This window comes from Phyllopteryx taeniolatus, chromosome 15, assembly GCF_024500385.1.
Source record: "Phyllopteryx taeniolatus isolate TA_2022b chromosome 15, UOR_Ptae_1.2, whole genome shotgun sequence".
Lineage (NCBI taxonomy): Eukaryota > Metazoa > Chordata > Actinopteri > Syngnathiformes > Syngnathidae > Phyllopteryx > Phyllopteryx taeniolatus.
This window is the reverse complement of record NC_084516.1, coordinates 286,341-311,995: the sequence shown is the minus strand read 5'-3', so window position 1 is coordinate 311,995 and position 25,655 is coordinate 286,341. Positions and strand designations below refer to the sequence as shown.

The window sequence follows — 25,655 nt, the reverse complement described above, 5'->3', positions numbered from 1 at the left end:
TCAAATGAGACCGCATACACTCGTTACCACGGCCAGGACGACAACAACAATCGATCGCGTTGTGTGTATTATAAGAACAACATGGGGGGAAAACGTGTGCTGGTGGTCACCGGTGCTCGGGAGAGGACTTTAATTCAAGGCTTGCTTGAGGTCCGTTCACATACTTTTAATACGATACGGCTCACAAGCAGTCAACAAAACGAATTGTAGCCTAGCGAGCCTCACAGTTCTTAGGACAGGCCCCGCCCGCGTGGAGTTTGCATGGTCTCCCCGTGCCTGCGTGGGTTTTCTCCGGGCACTCCGGTTTCCTCCCACATCCCAAAAACATGCATGCTAGGTTAATTGAAGACTAAATTGCCCGTAGGTGTGGCTGTGAGTGCGAATGGTTGCTTGTTTGTATGTGCCCTGCGATTGGCTGGAAACCAGTTCAGGGTGTACCCCGCCTCCTGCCCGATGATAGCTGGGATAGGCTCCAGCACGCCCGCGACCCGCGTGAGGAGAAGCGGCTCAGAAGAGGGATGGATGGATGTATGCAAAATATCTTAATCGAAAACACAATGTTCAAATTTCTCTGTCTGAACCGAAACATTGAGAACTTCACATCTTTTATAATTTTTAACCCCCTCTAATGTCCTGTATTGCCTCGTACAAGTTTGAAAGTTCAAGTGAAAATCTATTTGAAGCTTGAACATTTTTTATTTATTTTTTGCTAACAATAGAATTAAATTTACAGCTCTGCTGCAGTTTATACTCCCCATTTCGAATTTCTAACATCAATCGTTTTCCTTCAGCATTTCCTCAACCTCTCTAAAAGACCCGGAGCACACAGGTTTGAGTCCAACTGTGGACAAAAATGTAAAAAAAGGGAAACTTGTTGTTGGAGAGACTTCTAGTGTGTGGGCCCTTGAGCTCAGCTCAAGAGATGCAGTTGCAGCACACTTTAGCTCTTCTTACATGCCTGCAAATGTGTGTGGTGCAACACAAAGTTTACATCGGAGTGGGAGGTTACTTTTTCCTTGAGGGACAACAATCGGTAAAATCAGAAAAAAAAGTTTGTCAAAGACTTTGACTGAAAAACAGAAACGACATTCATCAGACTTAACTGGTTTCGAGATATTTTTGTGACATTTTAATAAAGACAAATGTAACTTATAAAAACATCATGGAAAAGTAATAACCTATAAGTACTGCAGTGTCCTAGTGCTGGATGTGTGCCTTTCACGGTCGTGGCCCAGCGAGTTCAGTCAGAAGCCGGAATCTGGTTGGCCGGTTCGTCGAGTTGTGGCCTACAGCAGCTCCTTGCGTGTTCTAATTTTGTATTTAACTGCTTACACCGTTGAAGAAACTGCTCCTGTGGCTCTCCATGCCCACACGCCAGGGCATCTAAGTACATTGTGGCCGAACAACAACAAAACCAGTGATAGTTCGTAACTGGAAAAACTTGCAAGTCACGGACGGTACCTCTGTATATTAATAGTGAACAAATTTTTGGGGTGTCGGCATTGTTTACTTCAAACAAAGCATTTGGTCAAATTTTCAACAAAAGCAAGTTTGAAGGTGGACTATGATCAAGACGACGAGGTCGAATGTGAGGAGACTAGCGCTGGGCATTAAGACCAGAAGTGGGTAGAGTAGCCAAATATTGTACTGAAGTAGGAGTACTGTTACTTTAGAATAATATGACTCAAGTAAAAGTAAAAAGTAGTCATCCAAAAATTTACTTAAGTAAGAGTAGGAAAGTACTCAATGAAAAAACTACTCAAGTAAAGAGTAACTTGGGAGTAACTTCTGATTATTTATTTTTAAATCCGAGCATGAGCATCAAATAAAATAAAAAAATAACATGGCAGTCGGCACACATCTGCCACCATTTCAATTTTAAACTGCCCAAAAACCAACACGTGCATTGGGCCCTACAGAAACATTATTTGCTTTATTCACTGAAATGACTTCATGAAGAAGCTTTTTGCTGACCAGACTGCGTGTGTGTGTGTGTGTGTGCGCGCGGCACCATATGATAGAGCTAATTTTGCCATATCACTGCCAAAACAACAATAGAAACATCTGCAACTTACTGCAAGGTGTGTTCTCAAGTTAGAAGTGGCCTGAAATAATTTGAGCAGTCACAATTTAAGCGCTGCATGACAAAGCCGTTGTTTTTCACAGTCTGGAAAGTAAACACACTTGTGCGGCTGTTTTTCTTTTCCTGAGTCATATTGATTGGCTCGCGAAGGCTACGTGAGAAGTCCTGTGACTGCCTTGTGTCGTCTGATTGGCGCAATGGGCACCCTATGCGGAAGTAGAAGATGGAGTCTAAAAATAGATACGCACACGCAGGAATGCATAAATAAAAGTAGCGAGCGGGATGTCGATCATTGTAACGAGTAAAAGTGTCGATCCTTCTTCACATAAATACTCAAGTAAAAGGTATAGTGCATTTTAAGTTTATGGAAAATGTTACTTGAATAAATGTAACGGAGTAAATGTAGAGCGTACTACCCACCTCTGATCAAATGAAAAGAATACAACTCGAATTGGCTCGCCTGCTTGTCCCGTTCGGGCGCAGCCCTGTTGTTTGCTTTGCGGGTCTTCTTCGTCTGGAGAATTTGAGCACCGTCATTGTGTGCTGCTGCCTCCAAGCAGCAGAGAAAAAAAGAAGGCGAACTTATAAAATTAGTAATATCGATAAAGGAGTTTGCAGGATTTTTTCCCCAAAATTTGTATTTAAATTTTGATATATAAATATATATTTAGCCGGCACGGTGGCCGACTGGTTAGCACATCTACCTCACAGTTCTGGGGACCGGGGTTGAAATCCTGGCCCCGCCTGTGTGGAGTTTGCATGGTCTCCCCTTGCCTGGGTGGGTTTTCTCAGGTTTCCTCTCACATCCCAAAAACATGCATTAATTGAAGACTCTAAATTGCCCGTAGGTGTGAATGTGAGTGTGAATGGTTGTTTGTTACTATGTGCCCTGTGATTAGCTGGTGACTGGTTCAGGGTGCCTCAAGCCTCCCGCCCGAAGATATCTGGGATAAGCTACAGCAGCCCGCGACCCGAGTGAGGATAAGCGGTAAAAGAAAATGGATGGAAATATATATTTATGCAGAAAATTGGTATATAAACATAAATTTGACATTTTGTTAGTAAAGAACAAAAACAAATCTAACAAACAAGGGGAAAAAAGTCCAAAGGTTATAAGACAGTAAACTCCTTTTAATTCATGACTGATAAGTCACCAATGTATTGCAGTGTATAAATACTTTTGTTAGTTTTAAGTTATTTGTGTACAAAGTAATAGTATTTGAACATTTGGAAGGGAATTGCAAATTAAAATTTTGCGCAAGTTATTTGCAGGGATTTCTCTGTACACGTTTTCAAGAGTCACATATTTTGGGACGTGTATGAATTCATAGTTTAAATCGTTGCTCTTCCTGTTTATCAATATGAACATTTGTCGCTTGGGAACTCGTGACTTTTATTGTGAAGAGGTGCTGTCAAAATCAGCTGTGTGGGTGCAGTGTGGCCGTCCGGTGCTTGATTTTGTTGGTCTTTGTCAACGTTTGAAGGCTCATCATCTGAGGAAGAATCAGGACGCAACAGAACTTCCTTTAGAGGCTTCATTTAATAACATTGCGACCTCACAAGGCAAGTGTGTTTATTACTCTTTCAAAAGAAAACACAATACAACTAAAACATCAAAGGATGTCCCGGAGGAGGCTACAGTACTCACACTTTGTACTTCCGTAGAAGTAGAGATAGTTAAGATAAAACTTACCGTAGGATAGGGTAAAACATAATAATAATAATAATAGATTAATTTGCAAATCACAACTATGTGTGGGAGCATATGTAGTCAATTACAGACACTTTAAAACTCTATTTGAGTACAGCAATAAAGTATTTACATTTCGCTGTTACTTCTCACCACTCGTGTGTCCCAAAAGTCAGCTTGGATGCTGCAGTGAGTGGATTCAACTACATGTGTGTGCGCATATGTGGCTGCGTATGCGTGTGAGCGTGTGCATGTGTGTGTGTGTGCAGTGCACATCCACGCGCTGATGGCGGTGCCAAAGAGGGGCGACGGTGGCGGCATGCTGCGTGACCTGCAAGTGGCGCTGCAGCTGAAGATCAAGGAGCTGATAGAGCGAGACGCATTGATTGACGAGTTGGAGTTGGAGCTGGACACCAAAGAGCTCCTGATTAGACATCTGCAGGCTGAGCTGGATGGTCAGCGCAGTTCTGCGCCTGGTGCTGACAACACTGCCGCCGAGGTGCCAAACGCAGGTGTGAATCACTTAAAAAAAACATACCAAACCACAGAAAGGTCGACATGAAAACATGCTCACGTGTATGTCAAAAGAAATGAGTATAAGAGCGTGTCAGACAATCGGAGGCCTCAAGAAAGTCATTATTGGAAAAGGCAATTTTGAGGATCACATTTTCCATGGTGTACCATTGTGTTTCTGGAGGGTGGATCGTTTATAGTAAGATTCATAGCATCCATGATTCCAAACAGCCCAAAGTGAAGTAAGACTAAATAACTGAATAACTAACTAACCAACCAATGAACAAAAAAAACAATGAACGAACCAACGAATGATCCAACCAACGAACTGTGATGCCAGTAACATTTAGGTACTTACTGTACTGTGTTGGCATGTCAAGTCTGCACTAAGTTGCTTCAATGTGGCTTCAACGACACTCATTAAGTTATTGGTTCATGTTGATGACATCTTTCTGTAACTTGTGTGGCATACATTACCAAGTAATGGGTACAGTTAAGAGAGTCCCTTTTAAAGAGAGGGGACCGGAGGGTGTGTTCCAACTACAGGGTGATCACACTCCTCAGCCTCCCCGGTAAGGTCTACCGTCGGGAAGTCGAATCTCAGATTCAGGAGGAGCAGTGTGGTTTTCGTCCTGGCCGTGGAACAGTGGACCAGCTCTACACCCTTGGCAGGATCCTCGAGGGTGCATGGGAGTTCGCCCAACCAGTCTACATGTGTTTTGTGGACTTGGAGAAGGCGTTCGACCGTGTCCCTCGGGGGTCCTGTGGGGGGTGCTTCGGGAGTATGGGGTACCGAACCCCCTGATACGGGCTGTTCGGTCCCTGTGCGATCGGAGTCAGAGTTTGGTCCGCATATCCGGCAGTAAGTCGGACTCGTTTCCGGTGAGAGTTGGACTCCGCCAAGGCTGCCCTTTGTCACCGATTCTGTTCATAATTTTTATGGACAGAATTTCTAGGCGCAGCCGAGGCATAGAGGGGGTCCGGTTTGGTGGCCTCAGTATTGCATCTCTGCTTTTTGCAGATGATGTGGTTCTGTTGGCTTCATCAAGCCGTGACCTCCAACTCTCACTGGAGCGGTTCGCAGCCGAGTGTGAAGCGGCTGGGATGAGAATCAGCACCTCCAAATCTGAGACCGTGGTCCTCTGTCAGAAAAGGGTGGCGTGCCCTCTCCAGGTCGGGGATGAGATCCTGCCCCAAGTGGAGGAGTACAAGTATCTTGGGGTCTTGTTCAAGAGTGAGGGAAGAATGGAACGGGAGATCGACAGGCAGATCGGTGGAGCATCTGCAGTGATGCAAACTTTGTATTGGTCCATTGTGGTGAAGAAGGAGCTCTCGATTTACCGGTCGATCTACATTCCTACCCTCACCTATGGTCACGAGCTGTGGGTCGTGACCGAAAGAACAAGATCCAGGATACAAGCGGCCGAAATGAGTTTCCTACGCAGGGTGTCCGGGCTCTCCCTTAGAGATAGGGTGAGAAGCTCGGTCATCCGGGAGGATCTCAGAGTAGAGCTGCTGCTCCTTCACATCGAGAGGAGCCAGATGAGGTGGCTGGGGCATCTGATTCGGATGCCTCCCTGGTGAGGTGTTCCGGGCACGTCCCACCGGGAGGAGACCACGGGGACGACCCAGGACACGCTGGAGAGACTACATCCTTCGGCTGGTCTGTGAACGCCTCGGGATCCCCCCGGAAGAGCTGGATGAAGTGGCTGGGGAGAGGGAAGTCTGGGCGTCCCTGCTAAAGCTACTGCCCCCGCAACCCGACCTCGGATAAGCGGAAGAAAATGGATGAATGGATGGATGGGTACAGTTAAGATAATGCTTTTTTTTGTACTGTGGATAAGTGATATTCCTGCCACTTGGCAGCTGCTGAAAGTAACTAAGTAACTTTTTTCTAACTTAGTTACTTTTGAAATCAAGTAATCAGAAAAGTAACTAAGTTTCTTTTAAGCTCAAGTAATCAGTAAAGTAAGTTACTTTTACAATGTAACTGTGGGAACCCAACCAACAAATGAATCAACGAACAAGCCAAAGAAAGAACCACTGACTCAAACAATAGATGAATTGTAGAGCTAACCAACCAACCAACGAGCCAACCAACCAACGAGCCAATTAATAAACCAACAAACCAAGGAACTAACCAACCAACCAAAAAAACAAAAGGTTGAATGGACCACCAAATGAGCCAACGAACTAACATACGACTTTATTAGTAGTCAGGCTGTAGATTTCCACCAATGTGTTAGTCGGGTATAAAATGTTCTGGTTAGGTGTTGAGCTGCAGCGGTCCACTTAGCTTGAGGTTGTGGTTCTTTATGTCCAGCAGGTGATGCTCCACCGATGACGCCAGTGTCATTGGACGAGCCTCAGCGTATCAAGAGACAGGCAATCTCTGCAGAACCCACCGCTTTAGACCCGGCCCAGCTCACTGATGTCACGCTCACCAGCTACTGCAAGACCAAAGAGTGAGACGCCCGATCCAGGCTGTGTTGGGAACCATTGCCTAACTCTCTAATCACTATGTAAAGACGTTTGTACAGTGGATTGAGATAGTTCCCTATAAATCCCTATATAGTGGCTAGGGAGAAGGGAGTGCATGAATGATTCTGAATAATTTCTTCCACCCTAATTCCTTTACAGTGGAACCTTGGTTTTCCTGATTAATCTATTCCAGAAAGTCTGACTAAAACTGAATTGTATGAACACTAAAGTTATGTTTCCCATCGGAAATCATCTAACTCAAATTAATCTGCCCCAGACACCCAAAACGATTAACAAAAAATACTGGGGTTTTTTTTGTTTTGTTTTTATTAAACAGAAAACTGAAAAGAATATATGGGTGTTTATTTGGTTTCGGGCACTTCGGATTTTCGTTTTTCTCAAAAATAAAATGTCACAAAAACTATATATACCTACCTTACCTTAATTGTCACCTTTCTGTGAGTCAGAATCTGTTCATGTCCATAGATATTGATTTAAGATTTTTTTTTTTATTTGGTCTTTTTGTCAGATACCCTAGAGAAATGTCATTACCACCACAATGGAGGCTTGAAACAGTTCTGGGCGCAATTGTTGACATGCCTCTGCAACAACGCGTGGACATCGGGGACTGTGCCTCTGGATTGGCAGACTGAGGTGGTGCTCCCCCTTTTTAAAAAGGACCGGAGGGTGTGTTTCAACTACAGGGGGATCACACTCCTCAGCCTCCCTGGTAAGGTCTATTCAGGGGTGCTGGAGAGGAGGGTCCGTCAGGAAGTCGAATCTCAGATTCAGGAGGAGCAGTGTGGTTTTTGTCCTGGCCGTGGAACAGTGGCAGGGTCCCCGAGGGTGCATGGGAGTTTGTCCAACCAGTCTACATGTGTTTTGTGGACTTGGAGAAGGCGTTCGACCGTGTTCCTCGTGGAGTCCTGTGGAGTAGTGCTTCGGGAGTATGGGGGACCGAACCCCCTGATACAGGCTGTTCGGTCCCTGTACGACCGGTTTCAGAGTTTGGTCCACATTTACGGCAGTAAGTTGGACTCGTTTCCAGTGAGGGATCCTTCTCCAAGTGGAGGAGTTCAAATATCTTGGGGTCTTATTTACGAGTGAGGGAAGAATGGAACTGGAGATCAACAGGCGGATCGGTGCAGCATCTGCAGTGATGCGGACTTTGTATTGATCCATTGTGGTGAAGAAGGAGCTCTCTATTTACCAATCAATCTACATTCCTACCCTCACCTATGGTCACGAGCTGTGGGTCGTGACCAAAAGAACAAGATGCCGGATCCAAGCGGCCGAAATGAGTTTCCTCCTCAGGGTGTCCGTGCTCTCCCTTAGAGATAGGGTGAGAAGCTCGGTCATCCGGGAGGGGCTCAGAGTAGAGCCGCTGCTCTTCCGCATTGAGAGGAGCCAGATGAGGTGGCTCGGGCATCTGTTTAGGATGCCTCCAGGACGCCTTCCTGGTGAGGTGTTCCAGGCACGTCCCACCGGGAGGAGACCACGGGGACGCTGGACCTCTCTCTGCTTGCCTGGGAACCCCTCAGGATCCCCTCGGGAGAGCTGGAGGAAGTGGCTGTGGAGAGGGAAGTCTGGGGTTCCCTGCTAAAGCTAATGCCCCCGTGACCCGACCTCAGATAAGTGGAAGAAAATGGATCGATGGATGGATGGAAGTGGACAGATGAACATTTAAAATCACTTTTGCCTTTATTGATGACCGTCAGCATTAGGGTTGCGAGTTATACCCAGATGCAGAGAGGAGAGGGAGGGCAGTTTGTGAATGATTGTTCATTGGAGATTGGAAGCAAACAGAAAGGGGTTCCGAGAACTAGATCTGGGATAGACAGGGTTTCAAGGAGGACCTGTCTGGCTGGGTAGGAGTCAGGATTGTCGGTGGGCAGCAGGAGGTGAGTGCTGGTTTGCAGGGAGCAAGGGCAGATGGCAGACTGGGGAAAAAGAGCAAGAATAGGTTAGAGATAAAATTATGAGGTCTTCGGGAAGCAAAAGATGGACAAGGTGGCTAGGCTACGAACTCGACGTAGAGCGGTGATAGTCTGGCAACGAGTGGGAGTCGCACAGTGTCCAGTGTCTTAAGAGTAGTCAGGCGTAATTAGGATGATGAGATGCAGCTGCTAGACTCCAACACGTCAATCCTGCAAATCACTCATGACACACACACACACCCACACACACACACACACTCAAGGGCTGGACTCAGGGTGCTGAAATTGCAGCCCTGACAAGGACTCTTGATGGTGTTTGGTAGACGGTGAGGAGGGAGAGATGGAGCCATTTTTGTACTTTGCTACGGGCTTTCTTGAATTTTATCATGCTTCTCGCCTTCTAAATCAAATGTCTGCCACTCAGAACTTTCTGTCCTAAGTTGTGTCAAAAGACATCAACTGATGCAAGGCTCCTTCAACAATGCAAGCTTTTATTTACAACTCGCAGCAATAACATGCCTCCCAGTCTGCTCGGCAACACTCGGCCAAGTTGGGGCAACTTTAGCGTAACAATACGCCTTCATAAAAACATGCCGCTATTATAATAGGATTACCACACATTATTTGGGCCTACGGTGGCTGATTGAGCAATCGCAGTCAAACTATTCCGTCCTTGTTTTCCCAACACAGCCCCGGAGAATCTGTCCAGGCCCCATCAGAACAAAATAATGTTTGCATGTTTGTGTGCAGGTCCAGTGAGCTGATCCAGAGGGCGCTGATGGACAATGACTTCATGAAGCACCTGGAACATGGACAGGTGAGAACCACTCCGCCGTCTATTTTGTCCCGACTTTGACAGCCATGTTGTCACGGTTCTGTTTGTCCAGATCCTCACCATCCTGGACTGCATGCGGCCCACCAGCCTGGACAGAGGATGCTGCGTCATCCAGGAGGGCGACGACGGATCCAGCGTCTACGTTCTTGAGGGTTAGTGACAGCTTTTGCTTCCACTTCTTCTTTCTTCTTCTGGTCCACTGCACGTGGACAGCTCAAGTCCAACATGGAGGACCTCGGCCAGCAGCACAGTGTGCATCCACAGATTGAGTCAGGGCCAGCAGCTTTGCGCATGTTTTCTTTCTAAGATATTGTCAGATCATTCTGTGGTGTGCGAGATTAACTCAACTCAAAGAGATTACTCATGAAATCAAATCTTTAAAAACAAGAGAAAAATGCAGTGACACCATTTGCCAAGTCCACATTATCCACGCCATTTACCTGAACATCCTACTTCGTCACAGTAGTAGACTGATTAATTTCCATGGATTGTATATTGCTCCAGATAGCACGGGGGTCACGACTTCAAGACTGACTTTCACTTTTATTGTTATACTTAATTTTGGCCTTCTTTACTACATCCATAACCTCTTTGGAGACTATTTATTTCTCCTGGGTGTCTCCTTTTCTTTTTATTGATAGCAAATTTCCGTAACCCAGGGTTTATTTTTGGGGTAAGTGAGCACTTTTTTAGTTGGGATTAAGAAGTTCACACAGAATGAAATGTATGATGATACAATGTCCCCACGTTCATTAATATCATCACAGACATCATCGAAACAGGGCCAATCTGTACCCTCAAAGCTTGCTTGGAGAAAGGAGGTACTGGCTTCTGATCACATTTTCACAGCCCTTTCCTCCTACTCCAGGGTCCTGATGGAGTTTAGGGTTATCCTTTGCATACAGGCATGAGATATACCTGTAATATTATATTGGTGTGACTCAAAGCATTGTGGCCTTCACAATAAAGCTGGAAAATTATATTGTAGGTCTAATCTAATTCAAGTGTACTTCCTATTCATTTGATGCGAGCATTTTAGCAACTTGTCACTTCATGAAAACAGTGGACAGAGGTGGGTAGAGTAGCCAAATATTGTACTCAAGTAAGAGTACCGGTACTTTATAATAATATGAATCAAGTCAAAGTAAAAAGTATTCCTCCAAATATTTACTTGAGTAAGAAAGTACTCAGACAAAAACCTACTCAAGTAAGGAGTAACTAATGAGTAACTTCTGATAAAAATAAAAAATCAGGGCATCAACATCAAATAAAATTAAAAAAATAATTCATTCATTCATTCATTTTCCACATTGCTTACCCTCACTAGGGTCGCAGGCGTGCTGGAGGCTATCCCAGATGACTCTGGGCGAGAGGCGGGGTACACCCTGAAATGATCGCCAGCCAATCGCAGATTTAAAAAAAAAATATATATATATATGGAAATCCACACACACTGGTCACTATTTCAATTTTAAAATGCCCAAAAACCAAGAACACCTGTACTGGGGCCTACAGAAACATGATTTGCTTTATTCATTGAAATGACTGATTGAAGAAGCTGTTTGCTGACCAGACTTGAGTGTGTGTGTGTGCGAGTGCATGTGTGTGTATGTGCGTGCGACCTCATGCGTGTCTCTGTGTGTGTGTGTGAGAGAGAGAGAGAGAGAGAGAGAGAGAGACAGAGAGAGAGAGAGAGACACACATCTGCAACTTAGCGTTTTCTCAAGTTAGAAGTGGACTGAAATATCCAAGTTTGGGCAGTCACAATTTAAGAGCTGCATGGCAAAGCTGTTGTTTTTCAGGGTCTGTAAAGTAAACACTCGTATGGCTGTTTTTTTTCCCCGAAAATGAATCACTTTGATTGGCCCACGAAGGGTATGTCTGCGGTCATGTGACTGCCTTGTGCCGTCTGATTGGTGAATTGGAGTCAAATGACCATAGTGATCACATTGGATTGGCCGCAATGGAGCCCTATGCAGAAGTCGATGATGAAGTCTAAAAATAGATTGCGGATACACTAATGGATAACTAAAAGTAGCGAGCGGAATGTTGATCTTGTTGTTCTTCTTCTTTTCCTTTGGGCTTGTCCCTTTAGGGGTCGCCACAGCGCGTCATCCTTTTCCATGTCAGCCTATCACCTGCATCCTCCTCTCCAACACCAACTGCCCTCATGTCTTCCCTCACGACATCCATCAACCTTCTCTTTGGTCTTCCTCTAGCTCTCTTGCCTGGCAGCTCCATCCTCATCACCCTTCTACCAATATACTCACTATTTCTCCTCTGGACGTGTCCAAACCATCGAAGTCTGCCCTCTCTAACTTTGTCTCCAAAACATCGAACCTTGGCTGTCCCTCTGATGAGCTCATTTCTAATTTTATCCAACCTGGTCACTCCGAGAGCGAACCTCAACATCTTCATCTCCAGCTCTGCTTCCTGTTGTCTCTTCAGTGCCACTGTCTCTAATCCGTACATCATGGCTGGCCTCACCACTGTTTTATACACTTTGCCCTTCATCCGAGCAGAGACTCTTCTGTCACATAACACACCTGACACCTTCCTCCACCCGTTCCAACCTGCTTGGACCCGTTTCTTCACTTCCTGACCACACTCACCATTGTTCTGGACGGTTGACCCCAAGTATTTAAAGTCCTCCACGCTTGCTATTTCTTCTCCCTGTAGCCTCACTCTTCCCCCACCACCCCTCTCATTCATGCACATATATTCTGTTTTACTTCGGCTAATCTTCATTCCTCTCCTTTCCAGTGCATGCCTCCATCTTTCTAACTGTTCCTCCACCTGCTCTCTGCTTTCACTGCAGATCACAATGTCATCTGCAAACATCACGGTCCACGGGGCTTCCAGTCTAACCTCATCTGTCAGCCTATCCATCACCACTGCAAACAGGAAGGGGCTCAGGGCTGATCCCTGATGCAGTCCCACCTCCACCTTAAATTTGTCCGTCACACCTACAGCACACCTCACCTCTGTTCTGCTGCCCTCGTACATGTCCTGTATTATTCTAACATACTTCTCTGCCACTCCAGACTTGCGCATGCAGTACCACAGTTCCTCTCTGGGTACTCTGTCATAGGCTTTCTCTAGATCTACAAAGACACAATGTAGCTCCTTCTGACCTTCTCGATACTTTTCCATCAACATCCTCAAGGCAAATAATGCATCTGTGGAACTCTTTCTAGGCATGAAACCATACTGTTGCTCGCAAATATTCACTTCTGTCCTGAGTCTAGCCTCCACTACTCTTTCCCATAACTTCATTGTTTGGCTCATCAACTTTATTCCTCTATAGTTCCCACAGCACTGCACATTACCCTTGTTCTTAAAAATGGGCACCAGCACACTTTTCCTCCATTCCTCAGGCATCTTCTCACGTGCTAGAATTCTATTGAACAAGCTGGTCAAAAACTCCTAGATGCTCCTAGATGCTTCCATACCTCCACAGGAATGTCATCAGGACCAACTGCCTTTCCATTCTTCATCCTCTTTAATGACTTTCTAACTTCCCCCTTACTAATCATTGCCACTTCCTGGTCCATCACACTTGCCTCTTCTACTCTCCCTTCTCTCTCATTTTCCTCATTCATCAACTCCTCAAAGTATTCTTTTCATCTAGCTAGCACACTGCTGGCACGAGTCAACATATTCCCATCTCTATCCCTCTGTCCGGCCAGCCTGTATAGATCCTTTTCTCCTTCTTTAGTGTCCAACCTGTCATACATGTCATCATATGCCTCTTGTTTGGCCTTTGCCACCTCTACCTTTGCCCTGTGTCGCATCTCAATGTATTCCTTTCGCCTCTCCTCGGTCCTCTCAGTGTCCCACTTCTTCTTAGCTAATCTTTTTCCTTGTATGATTTCCTGTACTGTGAGGTTCCACCACCAAGTCTCCTTCTCTCCTTTCCTGCCAGAAGATATATCAAGTACTCTCCTGCCTGCCTCTCTGATCACCTTGGCTGCAGCGGCCCAGGCTTCTGGTTGCTCCTCCTGTCCACCGAGAGCCTGTCTCACCTCTTCCCGAAAAGCTGAACAACACTCGTCCTGTCTCAGCTTCCACCACATGGTTCTGTGCTATGCCTTTGTCTTCCTAATCTTCCTCCCCACCACCAGAGTCATCTTACACACCACCATCCTATGCTGTCTAGCCACACTCTCCCCTACCATAACCTTACAGTCACTAACCTCCTTCAAATTACATCGTCTGCACAAGATGTAATCCACCTGCGTGCTTCTACCTCCGCTCTTGTAGGTCACCCTATGTTCCTGCCTCTTCTGGAAAAAAGTGTTCACTACAGCCATTTGCATCCTTTTTGCAAAGTCTTCCACCATCTGTCCCTCCAAGTTCCTTTCCTGGATGCCGTACTTACCCATCACTTCTTCATCACCCCTATTTGCTTCACCAACATGTCCATTACAATCTGCACCAATCACGATTCTCTCTCTGTGTCTGGGATGCTCAGAACTACTTCGTCTAGCTCCTTCCAGAATTTCTCTCTCCCCTCTAGGTCACATCCTACCTGTGGGGCATAGCCACTAATCACATTACACATAACACCCTCAAGTTCAAGTTTCAGCCTCATCACTCGATCTGATACTCTTTTCACCTCCAAGACATTCTTAGCCAACTCTTTAAAATAACCCCGACTCCATTTCTCTTCCCAGCTACACCATGGTAAAATAATTTAAACCCTGCCTCTAAACTTCTAGCCTTACTGCCTTTCCACCTGGTCTCCTGGACACAGAATATATCAACCATATAGCAACCTTTCTCCTAATCACCATGTTAACCAACTGCTGAGATTTGCTCTGTGCTTTCCTCTTCTCTTTCTGCCAAAGAACCCACTTTCCACCTCTTCTTCTTCTTCGACTTCGACCCACAGTAGCTGAATTTCCAACGGCGCCCTGCAGGTTGACGGCACCGGTGGCGGACATTGTTAACCCGGGCCACGACTGATCCAGTATGGAATTCTTTGGATGAACGCTCATATTTGTTTTAAGCCAGATGCCCTTCCTGACGCAACCCTCTGCATTTATCCGGGCTTGGGACCGGCCTACAGTTTGCACTGGCTTGTGCCCCCCATAGTGCGCATGTCGATCATTGTAATGGAGTCAAAGTATCGATTATTCTTGACATAAATACGAAAGTAAAAATAAAAAGTATGGTTCCTTCAAACTACTCTCACAAGTACAATTTATCCAACATGTTACTTGAGTAAATGTAACGGAGTAAATGTAGCGCGTTACTACCCACCTCTGACAGTGGACGTGGACTATGATATAATAGAATATTCATCAATTAAATGCAGTAAATTTATGCCATCAGAGGGTATGGTGGAGGTAACCAAAGAAGGAAAAAAGTTGTGCACCATCGGACCTGGAAAAGTCTTTGGAGAGCTCGCCATCTTGTACAACTGCACTCGCACGGCCACGGTGACAGGTACACACACACACTCACCTGCATGCGCACACACAAACAAAATACACATGCGCACACACAAACACACACACACGCACACACACAGCAGCATCCCAAAAACTAGCATAAAATACGTCCACATCACCTCGGTCCAACCGAGACATCATCCTCCAGAACCGTCGTGTGTAATTGGGGTTCTGCGTGTGGGTGCGTGTTTGTGTGCGTGTGCGCGCATGCGTGTGTGTGCGTGTGCGCGCATGCGTGTGTGTGTATGTGCGCGTGCGTGCGCGTGTCTGCACGCAGCGCTGACCGACATCAAATTGTGGGCCATCGACCGTCAGGGGTTTCAAACCATCATGATGAGGACCGGCCTCATCAAACATTCCCAATACACCGACTTCCTGCGGAGGTAACGTTCATGATGGGTACGTTCGGAAATTCACTCCGAGCGCGCTCTCTGCACTCCGGAACGTTCAGAAACTCAGAACATTGTTGGAGTGTGCCGTTCAGAATCAGAATCATCTTTATTTGCCAAGTATGTCCAAAAAACACGCAAGGAATTTCATCCATCCATCCATTTTCTGAGCCGCTTCTCCTCACTAGGGTCGCGGGCGTGCCGGAGCCTATCCCAGCTATCATCGGGCAGGAGGCGGGGTACACCCCGAACTGGTCGCCAGCCAATCGCAGGGCACATACAAACAAACAACCATCCGCACTCACATACGCACTTACGGGCAATGTAGAGTCTTCAATTAGCCTGCATGCATGTTTTTGGGATGTAGGAGGAAACCGGAGTGCCCGGAGAAAACCCACGTAGGCACGGGGAGAACATGCAAACTCCACACAGGCGGGGCCGGGGATTGAACCCCGGTCCTCGGAACTGTGAGGCAGACGCTCTAACCAGTCGATCACCGTGCCGCCAACAAGGAATTTGTTTCCGGTAATTGGAGCCGCTCTAGTACGACAGAAGACAATTGACAGAGAACACTTTTGAGACATAAAGACATTGAGAAAAACAGTCACTGAGCAATAAAGGGTTGCTAGTTATCAGGTAATGCCGGTACATTTTTTTTTTTCTCAGTTATTCAGAGCGCCACACTCAGAGCAGCCGGAGCGTCAGGCAGACTGAGATGCTCACAGGCAGAACTGACGCATTCAGTATGGCGGATGCACTGACATATCCCTGCCAAGTGCCAACACGCTTGTTTGTAAATTCATAGAAAATGGAGTGCGCTCTGCCTCTTTAAACACTGCACTCTCAGAGCGCAGTGACAGCGTCAGATTCAATTTTCGAACGTACCCACTGTCAGATGATGATGTCATATTGACGCCATGTCGTCCCGCCTCTAGCGTTCCGTCCTTCCAGGCCCTTCCTGAGGACATTCTCAGCAAGCTGGCGGACGTTCTGGAGGAGGCGAGTCCAGACCCGCCGGACACGTGTTAATCAAAGGGACGCCGTGTCTGGTCATGTGACCCTTGCGTCTGTGCGTGCGTTTGTGTGTGTGTCAGACTCACTACAGCGATGGTGATTATATCATCCGGGAGGGTGCCACAGGGGACACCTTCTTCATCATCAGTGAGGGTCAGGTGAGCACTGTCTACTTCCTGTCCACATGTGAAGGGGGCATGTCCATGTGGGCCACACTACGGTTGTTATATTTAACGGAAACCAACTCAATAATGGAAATAAAAATTGAAAATACATTCTCATTAATGAAATTAAAATAAAAACAAGAGTTTAGAAAATGCTGACTGAACCGTGATTGTCTTGGAAACCAAATAAAAACATAATTCAACTAATCACTATTGTGAGCGTGACGTAACGCGTTGATCTGTCCTGATGGGTAAACAAAAAAACGGCAAGAACAATGGCGACGGCTAATGTTGGGAGCAGTGGCGAGTCCAGTCCTATTTTGGGTAGCTCAAGCCCACGCAAAACTTGGTTTAGCCCACTCTATGAATTTGTCTGCAAATTTATTTAATATACAGCGGCTGAAATAAGTATTTAACACCTCACCATTTTTCACATTAAATATATTTCCCAAGGTGCTATTGACATGAAAATTGTACCAGATGTTGGGAACAACCCAAGTAATCCATACATACAAAAAAAAAGTAGAACAAACAATTATAAAACTAAAAACTAAACTAAAACAAAGCCTTCACAATAAATGAAAACAGTTTAAATGAAGTCAAATGCTGTAAAATCTAATTAAAATTCAATTTGAAAAAAAAGGCAAAATGGAAAAAAAAAACTACTACTACTAAAAATCCCAAACTCTTCTGACCTGGTGCGCAGGTGACCGTGTCGCAGCAGAGCACCTCCAGTGGTGAGAAGGTGATGCTGTCCAAAGGCGACTGGTTTGGCGAGCAAGCGCTGAAAGGGTGAACGCACACGAATGTGGCGCCGCGTTACCATCCGCATCGTCACCCTTTCCAACTTCCTGCCGGCTACCGTTTTTAGGGAGGACGTGCGCACGGCCAGCGTGACAGCAGTCGGCGCCGTCACCTGTCTGGTGGTGGACAGAGAGTGAGTGACATCGCCTTCTTTTCTTTGTCATGTTCACGCTCCCATCAAAGGTGTGATGGTTGCACACGGCGTGTAAAGGGCCCATCTCACTGGCAGAGGTGGGTAGAGTAGCCAAATATTGTATTCAAGTATATTCAAGTATACTATAACTTTAGAGTAAAAGTAAAAAGTAGTCCTCTAAATATTTACTCGAGTAAGAGTAAGAAAGTACTCAGGGAAAAACATTTCCAGCAATGAGCAACTTGTGAGTAAAATCAGTAAAATCAGAGCATGAATGTCAAATAAAAAAAAAATATAATAATATATGGGAGTCCACACACACCTGCCACCATTTCAGTTTTGAAGTGTCCCAAACTAACAACACATGCATAGGTCCTTACAGAAAACATTATTATATTTATTCACTTCAATGACTGAATGAAGAAGCTGTTTGCTGACCAGATTTATTGATATTTGTATGTATGTGTGTGTGTGTGTGTGTACGTGTGTGCAAGAGAGACAGAGACTACAGCATGACACGTATCCCCAACGAAGCATGTTTTACAGTGACTTACAGCGCTAAAACAGGGCTAATGTTGCCAGATGTCCAGCCAAAACAATGGGCAAAACATCTGCAACTTACCACCAGGTTTTTTCTCAAGTTAGAAGTGGGATGAAATATCCACATTTTGGTGGTCACAATTTAAGACTACGCTGCATGACAAAGCTGTTGTTTTTCGGGGTCTGTAAAGTAAACACTGGCGCGGCTGTTTTTTTTCCTCATAATGAGTAACTTTGATTGGCCCACGAAGGGTTTTTGTGCGGTCATGTGAATTGGAGTCATGTGCTGTCTGATTGGTGAATTGGAGTCAAATTACACTCCTAAAAAAGTTAGATTGCCACAACGGCGCCCTATGCAGAAGTCGAAGATAAAGTCTAAAAACAGATGGCGCGCGAAATAATGGATATATAAAAGTAGCGAGTGGCATGTCGATCATTGTAACGGAGTAAAAGTATCGATTCTTCTTCAAATAAATACACAAGTAAAAGTCAAATGTACGGTGCATTCAGACTACTCTGACAAGTACAATTTATCAAAAATATTACTTGAGTAAATGTACCGGAGTAAGTGTAGCGCATTACTACCCACCTCTGCTCACTGGCAGAGAGGTCGCCGCAACAACCTATCGATCGCAGAGACTCACAAGACCAAAATAATGCTTGCGCTTACTAGGGCGACGTCGCAGAGATGTCTCTGTGACGACATCCCACGACTTCTCCTCGTGCATATGGACAACAGGCTTTACATATGCCTAGGCACACAGGAGTAAACTGAGTGAAGGTGTCTTGATGATTACACCTGGCCAGCGCTGTCTCAGTCACAGTCACAATTGGCCTCCATGACATCTCCGAGATGACTCCGAGACCTTTGATCTCTGAAAATCTGCCACCTCGTCTCCAGTCCAGTGAGATAGGCCCTTAGAAGCCCAATAAAGCGGCCAATAAATGTCTTGTAAATGTAACACACCGCAGAGAAGAGTGTTGTTAACAAGTCCGCTGAATTTAAATCAATAAAAATTCCGCAGGTATATAAAATAAGGCTCCCAAAAATAGAGCATGCCCTCCTGCTGCAGGACTGTGCGGTTGTGTCCGCTGAGTGCTCCCCTTCAGCTGTCAATCACGTACCAGTAGTTGTTTGTGGTTCTTTGGAGCTCACAAAGATAATCGCAGCCTAAAGCTGACTGTTTATGCGTCTACATAATACGTAAAAAAACACGTAATAAACACACCTCGCACCATTAAAGAATCAGAATCAGAATCATCTTTATTTGCCAAGTATGTCCAAAACACACAAGGAATTTGTCTCCGGTAGTTGGAGCCGCTCTAGTACAACAGACAGTCAATTTACAGAACACTTTGGAGACATAAAGACATTGACAAAAAACAACAATTGTGCAAAAAGATGCAGAGTCCTCAGTTCGAATGGCTAATGACGCAATAGTCCGGTGCAATGACCATTGTGCAAAGGGCACTGAGACTTCAAGGAGTGTATGCGGTTTAAAGTGACGAGTACTGCGATAATCTGGGACAATGGTTGTGCAAATGTTACAGATACTCCTCAATCAGTGTGCAAATGAAGCAGATACTACTCTGGCATGAGTGGCCACTATATGCAAATAGTGCAGCACGGCGAGACAACTACAGTGAGTGCACGAGTAATACATAATACAGAATACAGAAATGTGACAACGAACTCAAGTCAAAAAATTGCCAGCTTGTTGTAATGGAATTGTAAGTTAGCTGTTCAAGAAGTTGATTGCAAGAGGGAAGAAGCTGTTGGAATGTCTACTAGTTCTAGTTTGCATTGATCGGTAGCGCCTACCTGAGGGAAGGAGCTGGAAGAGCTGGTGACCGGGGTGGGGAGGGTCCGAGAGGATTTTGCACGCCCTTGTCTTAGTTCTGGCAGCGTGCAAGTCCTCAAGGGTGGGTAGGGGGGGTACCGACAATCCTTTCAGCAGTTTTGATTGTCCGTTGCAGTCGGAGTTTGTCCTTTTTTGTAGCAGCACCAAACCAGACTGTGATGGAAGAACACAGGACTGATTCGATGACCGCTGTGTAGAACTGTCTCAGCAGCTCCGGTGGCAGGCCATGCTTTCTCAGAAGCCGCAGGAAGTACATCCTCTGCTGGGCCTTTTTGAGGACGGAGTTGATGTTAGTCGCCCACTTCAGGTCCTGGGAGATTGTAATTCCCAGGAACTTGAAGGTCTCGACGGTTGACACAAGGCAGCTGGACAGCGTGAGGGGCAGCTGTGGCGAAGGATGCCTCCTGAAGTCCACGATCATCTCTACAGTCTTGAGCGTGTTCAGCTCCAGGTTGTGTCGGCCGCACCACAGCTCCAGCCGCTCCGCTTCCTGTCGATATGCAGACTCGTCACCGTCCTTGATGAGGCCGATGACAGTGGTGTCATCTGCAAACTTCAGGAGTTTGACAGTCGGGTTCGCTGAGGTGCAGTCGTTCGTGTAGAGAGAGAAGAGCAGCGGAGAGAGGACACAACCTTGGGGCGCCCCAGTGCTGATGCTGCGTGTGGATGAGGTGGCCTCCCCCAGCCTGACCTGCTGTGTCCTGCCCGTCAGAAAGCTGTAGATCCACTGGCAGATGGCAGGTGAGACGCTGAGCTGGAGAAGCTTGGATGAAAGGAGTTCAGGGATGATGGTGTTGAACGCTGAGCTGAAGTCCACGAACAGGATCCTCGCGTAGGTCCCTGCACTGTCGAGGTGTTCTAGGATGAAGTGCAGTCCCATGTTGACTGCATCATCCGCAGATCTGTTCGCTTGGTAGGCAAACTGCAGGGGGTCCAGCAGGGGACCTGTGACACTCTTGAGGTGGTCCAGCACAAGACGTTCAAAGGACTTCATGACCACAGATGTCAAAGCGACAGGCCTGTAGTCATTCAGACCCGAGATTGCAGGTTTCTTGGGGACTGGGATGATGGTGGAGCGTTTGAAGCAGGATGGAACTTCGCACATTTCCAGTGATCTGTTGAAGATCTGAGTGAAGACTGGCGCGAGCTGGTCCGCGCAGACTTTGAGGCAGGATGGAGACACGTGGTCCGGGCCTGCCGCTTTGTTAATCTTTTGTTGTTTGAAGATGCGTCTCACATCCTGTTCATGGATGGTTAACGCAGAGGTCAGAGGTGTGATTGTGGTCGCGGGTGGGGCCGGGTTGGTGTGTGGTGTGAAACTGTCCTTTTCAAATCTGCAGTAGAAGGTATTCAAGTCGTTGGCTAGTGTGCTATTGTTCTCAGCTTGGGGGGATCGTCGCTTGTAATTAGTCAGCGACTGGAATGCATGCCAGACTGATTTAGAGTCGTTTGCGCTAAACTGTTTTTCCAACTTTGCTGTATAGATCCTCTTTGCAATGTTAATTTCTTTGGTCAGCTGGTTTCTAGCTCGATTATACAGGGCCCTGTCCCCGCTCTGATATGCGTCCTCCTTAGCTTGGCGAAGCTGCTTAAGTTTAGCAGTGAACCACGGCTTATTGTTGTTGAATGTGCGAAATGATTTTGTTGGAACACAGACCTCTTCACAGAAACTGATATAGGATGTGACAGTGTCCGTATATTCATCCAGGCTGCCAGCTGAATTTTCAAAGACACTCCAGTCTGTGCAGTCTAAGCAGCTTTGAAGTTCCATCTTGGCTTCATTTGTCCACTTTTTGACTGTTTTCACTGTAGGCTTCGCACATTTAAGTTCTTGCCTGTACGTCGGTATTAAGTGAATTAAGCAGTGATCAGACGAGCCCAAGGCTGCACGAGGTATAGCACGGTATGCGTTTTTTACCGTGGTGTAGCAGTGGTCTAAAGTATTATTTTCCCTGGTAGGACAGTCGATGTGCTGCTTGTATTTAGGGAGTTCGTGGTTGAGTTTAGCTTTGTTAAAGTCCCCGAGAATAATGAGGGGTGAGTCGGGGTGTTTTTTTTCAATTTCGTTGACTTGATCGGCGAGCGTTAGCAATGCGGCGTTCGTGTTAGCTTGAGGCGGAATATAGACGGCAGCGAGAATGAATGATGCGAACTCACGTGGCGAGTAGAATGGTTTACAATTTACGAATAGCGACTCCAAATGCGGGCTGCAGTGTGTGCTGATCACCGTGACGTCCGTACACCATTTTTCGTTGATATAGAGGCATATCCCGCCGCCCTTTGTTTTCCCCGATGATTCCATGTCGCGGTCCGCTCGATGGATGTGGAAACCGGGAAGCATAATGCCGGCATCAGGTACAGCGTCGCAGAGCCAGGTCTCCGTGAAGCACATGGCCGCGGAACGTCCGAAGTCTTTACTTGTCTTTAACAGAAGATGAAGCTCGTCCATTTTGTTGGGTAGGGAGCGTACGTTCGCGAGGTGGATCGACGGGAACGCCAATCTGTGTCCTCTCTTGCGGAGTTTCACCTGAATGCCGGCTCGCTTCCCTCTGTGGCGCCGCTTCCGTCTCCATGCGCCGAAAACCGCGGACGCCGCTCCGGTGAGTAACTCTGGGAAAAAACTGAGCGGATATTCGAAAGTTGGTGACAGAAAGTCTGGAGTAGACTCCTTGATGGTTAGCAGGTCTCCCCTTGTGTAAGTGAGTCGTGTAAGGTCTCCAAAGACGGACGAAAAACACAAAAACAAAGACAATACTAGAGAGCGCGTTACCGAGGCGACCACACTGGTAGGCGCCATCTTAAGCATAGGCCTGTGCTAAAGGTGTGTTGAATTATTACCTCCATCCAAGGCGAGTCAAAAGGGTCTTTGTTTCGGGCCGTCATTAGCTGCGTGTGGATTTCATGTCAGTTTCACACCACTATGTTCCGCAGGTCCTTCAAGCAGCTTATTGGCGGCCTGGAGGAAGCCAACAACAAGCAGAGCGATGACGATGAAGTCAAAGCCAAGTGAGTGCCGGATGTCGCTAACCAGCGCTGGTATGTTGAGCTAACAGCGAGCTAACGCATGCGCACAGGCGTCTGGCGGAGGCCGACTTTTTCTCCAGCGTGATGCTTGACGACTTCAATGTGGTCTGCACCCTGGGAGTGGGCGGCTTCAGCCGCGTTGAGCTGGTGGGCGCCTGTGCTCTTTGAGGCGTGGTGACGTGCTATGATATGTTGTGATATGGGGTGATGATGCGTTAAGGTTCAGCTGAAGAGCGACGCCGGGCGCTCGTTCGCCCTCAAAGTGTTGAAGAAGTCCCACATCGTTGACACCAGACAGCAGGAACACATCCTGTCGGAACGTCGCATCATGATGGATGTCCACAGCCGCTTCATCATCAGGTTGTTTCATAAGTGTAGAGCTTAATATGGTTAGGAGGCCTCACCACAAGTTTCTATTCTCACTTTAGGAACTGATAAAAGACCTGAAAAGGTCTGAAGACAGTTTTGCATGCCTCCTAAGTTAAATGCATATCTTATAAATGAGATGGACTAAGATCATTAAAAGCCTTAACCCCCGCCCCTCAAAAGAATATTCACGTGTGTGGGGAAAGCCCACTTTTCTCAGTCATGACTCCGTGAATTGTGATGTGAAACGGAATACAGTCAATCAACAACACAGCAGACTGACGAACCAGGATCCGGTCAGAAATAAAGGCAAACATCCTACCCGATGTCGTATTATGTATAAGGGGGTTTACCAGACAGCAAGACATCTTTTTATTGAGGACATTGCCATTGTACAACACTCATGCCTCCACTCCCTTCGGAAACATTTGAGAAACATCGGCGCAACATATCTGCTCGTAGTGATGGGCACGGAAATTCTTTTGAGTGTACTGAATCACTAGGGGTGGTACGGTGGACGACTGGTTAGCACATCTGCCTCACAGTTCTCTTGGATGGGGAATATCGTTCTTCTCCAACTATGTTGCGTCAACATTGTTAATGATTCCTTGTTTACGTTCTACAATATTGTTTTTCCCCACCTTATGTTGTAGTTCGATTACGGTTGACTTTTCCTCTCTGTTGACATCTTTTTTATCTGCGGAGGTTGAATAAAGCAACTAGCATATTGTGACAAAGTAAAGGACTACAAAGTACAGATACACGTTTACACGAGAGTAAAAAGCCATTAAATAGTAAATTACACTTATATGAAAAATTGACTTGAGCACAGGAACACAATCTTTGTACTTGGTTGCTTCCCGCCACTGATTTTGAATGACAGTTAATGTGGGTGTGACTCTCCCACTCACTTGCTGCAGGTTGTATCGGACCTTCCGTGACGCAAAGTATTTGTACATGCTGTTGGAGGTTTGTCTTGGCGGCGAGCTGTGGACGCTCCTACGAGACAGGTGAGAGTAACCACGTGACAGATTTACCTTCAAATAATGAATATTCGCACACAAACGCCGCAGGAACAGATGCAGACGGTAATATTACAAAATTCACAGGCATTTATTCTTTCTAATCTGTAAAAAATAAGTTATCCTTATATCACATTCTTACAACATTCTTCTACTCTTTTTTTAAGTTTACAGTCAATTAGTTGCTCCATGTATGCATCGCACCACACGGCCCCTAAGAGGCCAAGGCGCAGACTAAATGTTTCCTGTTGTAGGTCAATTAGTATTACCAAAATTATTTCTATTTGCTAAATGCCAGAATGCCAGACTAATGAGAGTATTTTCCAGACGAATATAATAGACAATGCATTCTTGGGTAAAAGCGTTAGCATGTTTTAGCCACAAATGTATTTATTGTTGTTTTTTAAAAATTATTATTTTAATATATTATTTTACTTATTAATTTTTTTTCTGTTTTTTATTTCAAGTTATATTTATAGTAGTTTTGGTAATTGAATAAATACAAAGTTTTGACACAAATGAATAATTGTGTTTATTAATCATGATTTCCCCATCAATCAAAATAATATCCCCTCCATAATCAGCAAATCCTATTGTAGCACCTCCTCCCCCTTCATACTGAGCAGGCGTGCAAGAGCTGCGAATCAAACCCAGACAAACTTGTCAGATCATATAGGCGTTAACACTCACCATAAATAAATCAAGAAATGTACAGCTAATCTATATGTTCAGTATTGGCAGTGATTGGCAGCTCTCACTCATGGATTATCAATGCCAGAATCAGCAGCATAAAACACTGATCAGAGCACTCCTAATTATTCCTAGTTTTACAAGACACAAGATTGTTATAATGTCAGTGTTAATTAGGTTAGTGTGTGTCTTTTTTGCTGCAGATGTGGACCCAAAAGCGAACAGGAGACGTATGGTTAGAGTGGATGTTTTGTTTAATATACCAAGTGAGATTACGTGTACACAGTTCGGGAGCGTCACAGGGCGAGCAGCAATCGGATGGGTTGCTGGGGCGAGGCAGGAATGCTGATCACGAGGGCAGAGGGGGTTATTGGATCGGTTGAGTTAAATTGAGTTGTTGTGTCACTGTCTAAAACATCAAATTGCTGGATGAGCCAAAGCTTTCTTCAATTAAACCACAACAGAACTGAGATAATTGTTTTTGACAGTAAAGAAAAGACCTGGTGTCATTCTTTAAAAAAAAAAAAAAAAAAAAAGCCCAAGCATGAAACCTTGGTGTACTGATAGATTCCGACCTGACTTTCAATAGTCATATAAAATGAATGACTAAATCAGCCTTCTAGCAGCTGAAGAACATATCCGGAGTGAAGGC

At 45.8% G+C, this 25,655-nt stretch overlaps 1 protein-coding gene and 1 long non-coding RNA gene across 18 annotated transcripts in view; one reads left to right on the top strand and one right to left on the bottom strand.

Moving 5' to 3' along the window:
• The first annotated feature begins 99 nt into the window (after window positions 1-99).
• LOC133489943 (cGMP-dependent protein kinase 1-like) overlaps window positions 100-25,655 on the top strand; it is a 37,752-nt gene continuing 12,196 nt past the window's right edge. For 8 of the 15 annotated variants that reach the window (XM_061799282.1, XM_061799279.1, XM_061799283.1 and 5 more), the window contains exons 1-15: window positions 100-3,646; window positions 4,043-4,285; window positions 6,610-6,751; window positions 9,455-9,521; window positions 9,592-9,691; window positions 14,877-14,990; window positions 15,273-15,378; window positions 16,320-16,383; window positions 16,479-16,556; window positions 17,269-17,354; window positions 17,434-17,499; window positions 22,833-22,907; window positions 22,976-23,072; window positions 23,146-23,285; window positions 24,212-24,301. In XM_061799282.1, coding sequence (XP_061655266.1) covers window positions 3,445-3,646; window positions 4,043-4,285; window positions 6,610-6,751; window positions 9,455-9,521; window positions 9,592-9,691; window positions 14,877-14,990; window positions 15,273-15,378; window positions 16,320-16,383; window positions 16,479-16,556; window positions 17,269-17,354; window positions 17,434-17,499; window positions 22,833-22,907; window positions 22,976-23,072; window positions 23,146-23,285; window positions 24,212-24,301 — 1,670 coding nt within the window. In that variant the 5' untranslated portion in view covers window positions 100-3,444. Of the gene's footprint in view, window positions 3,647-4,042; window positions 4,286-6,609; window positions 6,752-7,296; window positions 7,498-8,968; window positions 9,031-9,454; window positions 9,522-9,591; window positions 9,692-14,876; window positions 14,991-15,272; window positions 15,379-16,319; window positions 16,384-16,478; window positions 16,557-17,268; window positions 17,355-17,433; window positions 17,500-22,362; window positions 22,502-22,832; window positions 22,908-22,975; window positions 23,073-23,145; window positions 23,286-24,211; window positions 24,302-25,655 lie in introns of those variants that run through there. The other 7 variants (XM_061799284.1, XM_061799291.1, XM_061799290.1 and 4 more) reach the window with 7 other exon arrangements.
• On the bottom strand, window positions 4,162-16,575 carry LOC133489946 (uncharacterized). Of its 3 annotated transcripts, XR_009792060.1 has the most exons (5): window positions 16,485-16,575; window positions 16,270-16,374; window positions 8,795-8,914; window positions 8,624-8,707; window positions 4,631-6,736 (listed from the first exon to the last, which is right to left on the bottom strand). It is a non-coding gene; the product is annotated as an uncharacterized LOC133489946 (long non-coding RNA). The 3 variants fall into 3 exon arrangements; XR_009792058.1 differs by lacking the exons at window positions 4,631-6,736; window positions 8,624-8,707; window positions 8,795-8,914 and adding an exon at window positions 4,162-4,295; XR_009792059.1 differs by lacking the exons at window positions 8,624-8,707; window positions 8,795-8,914.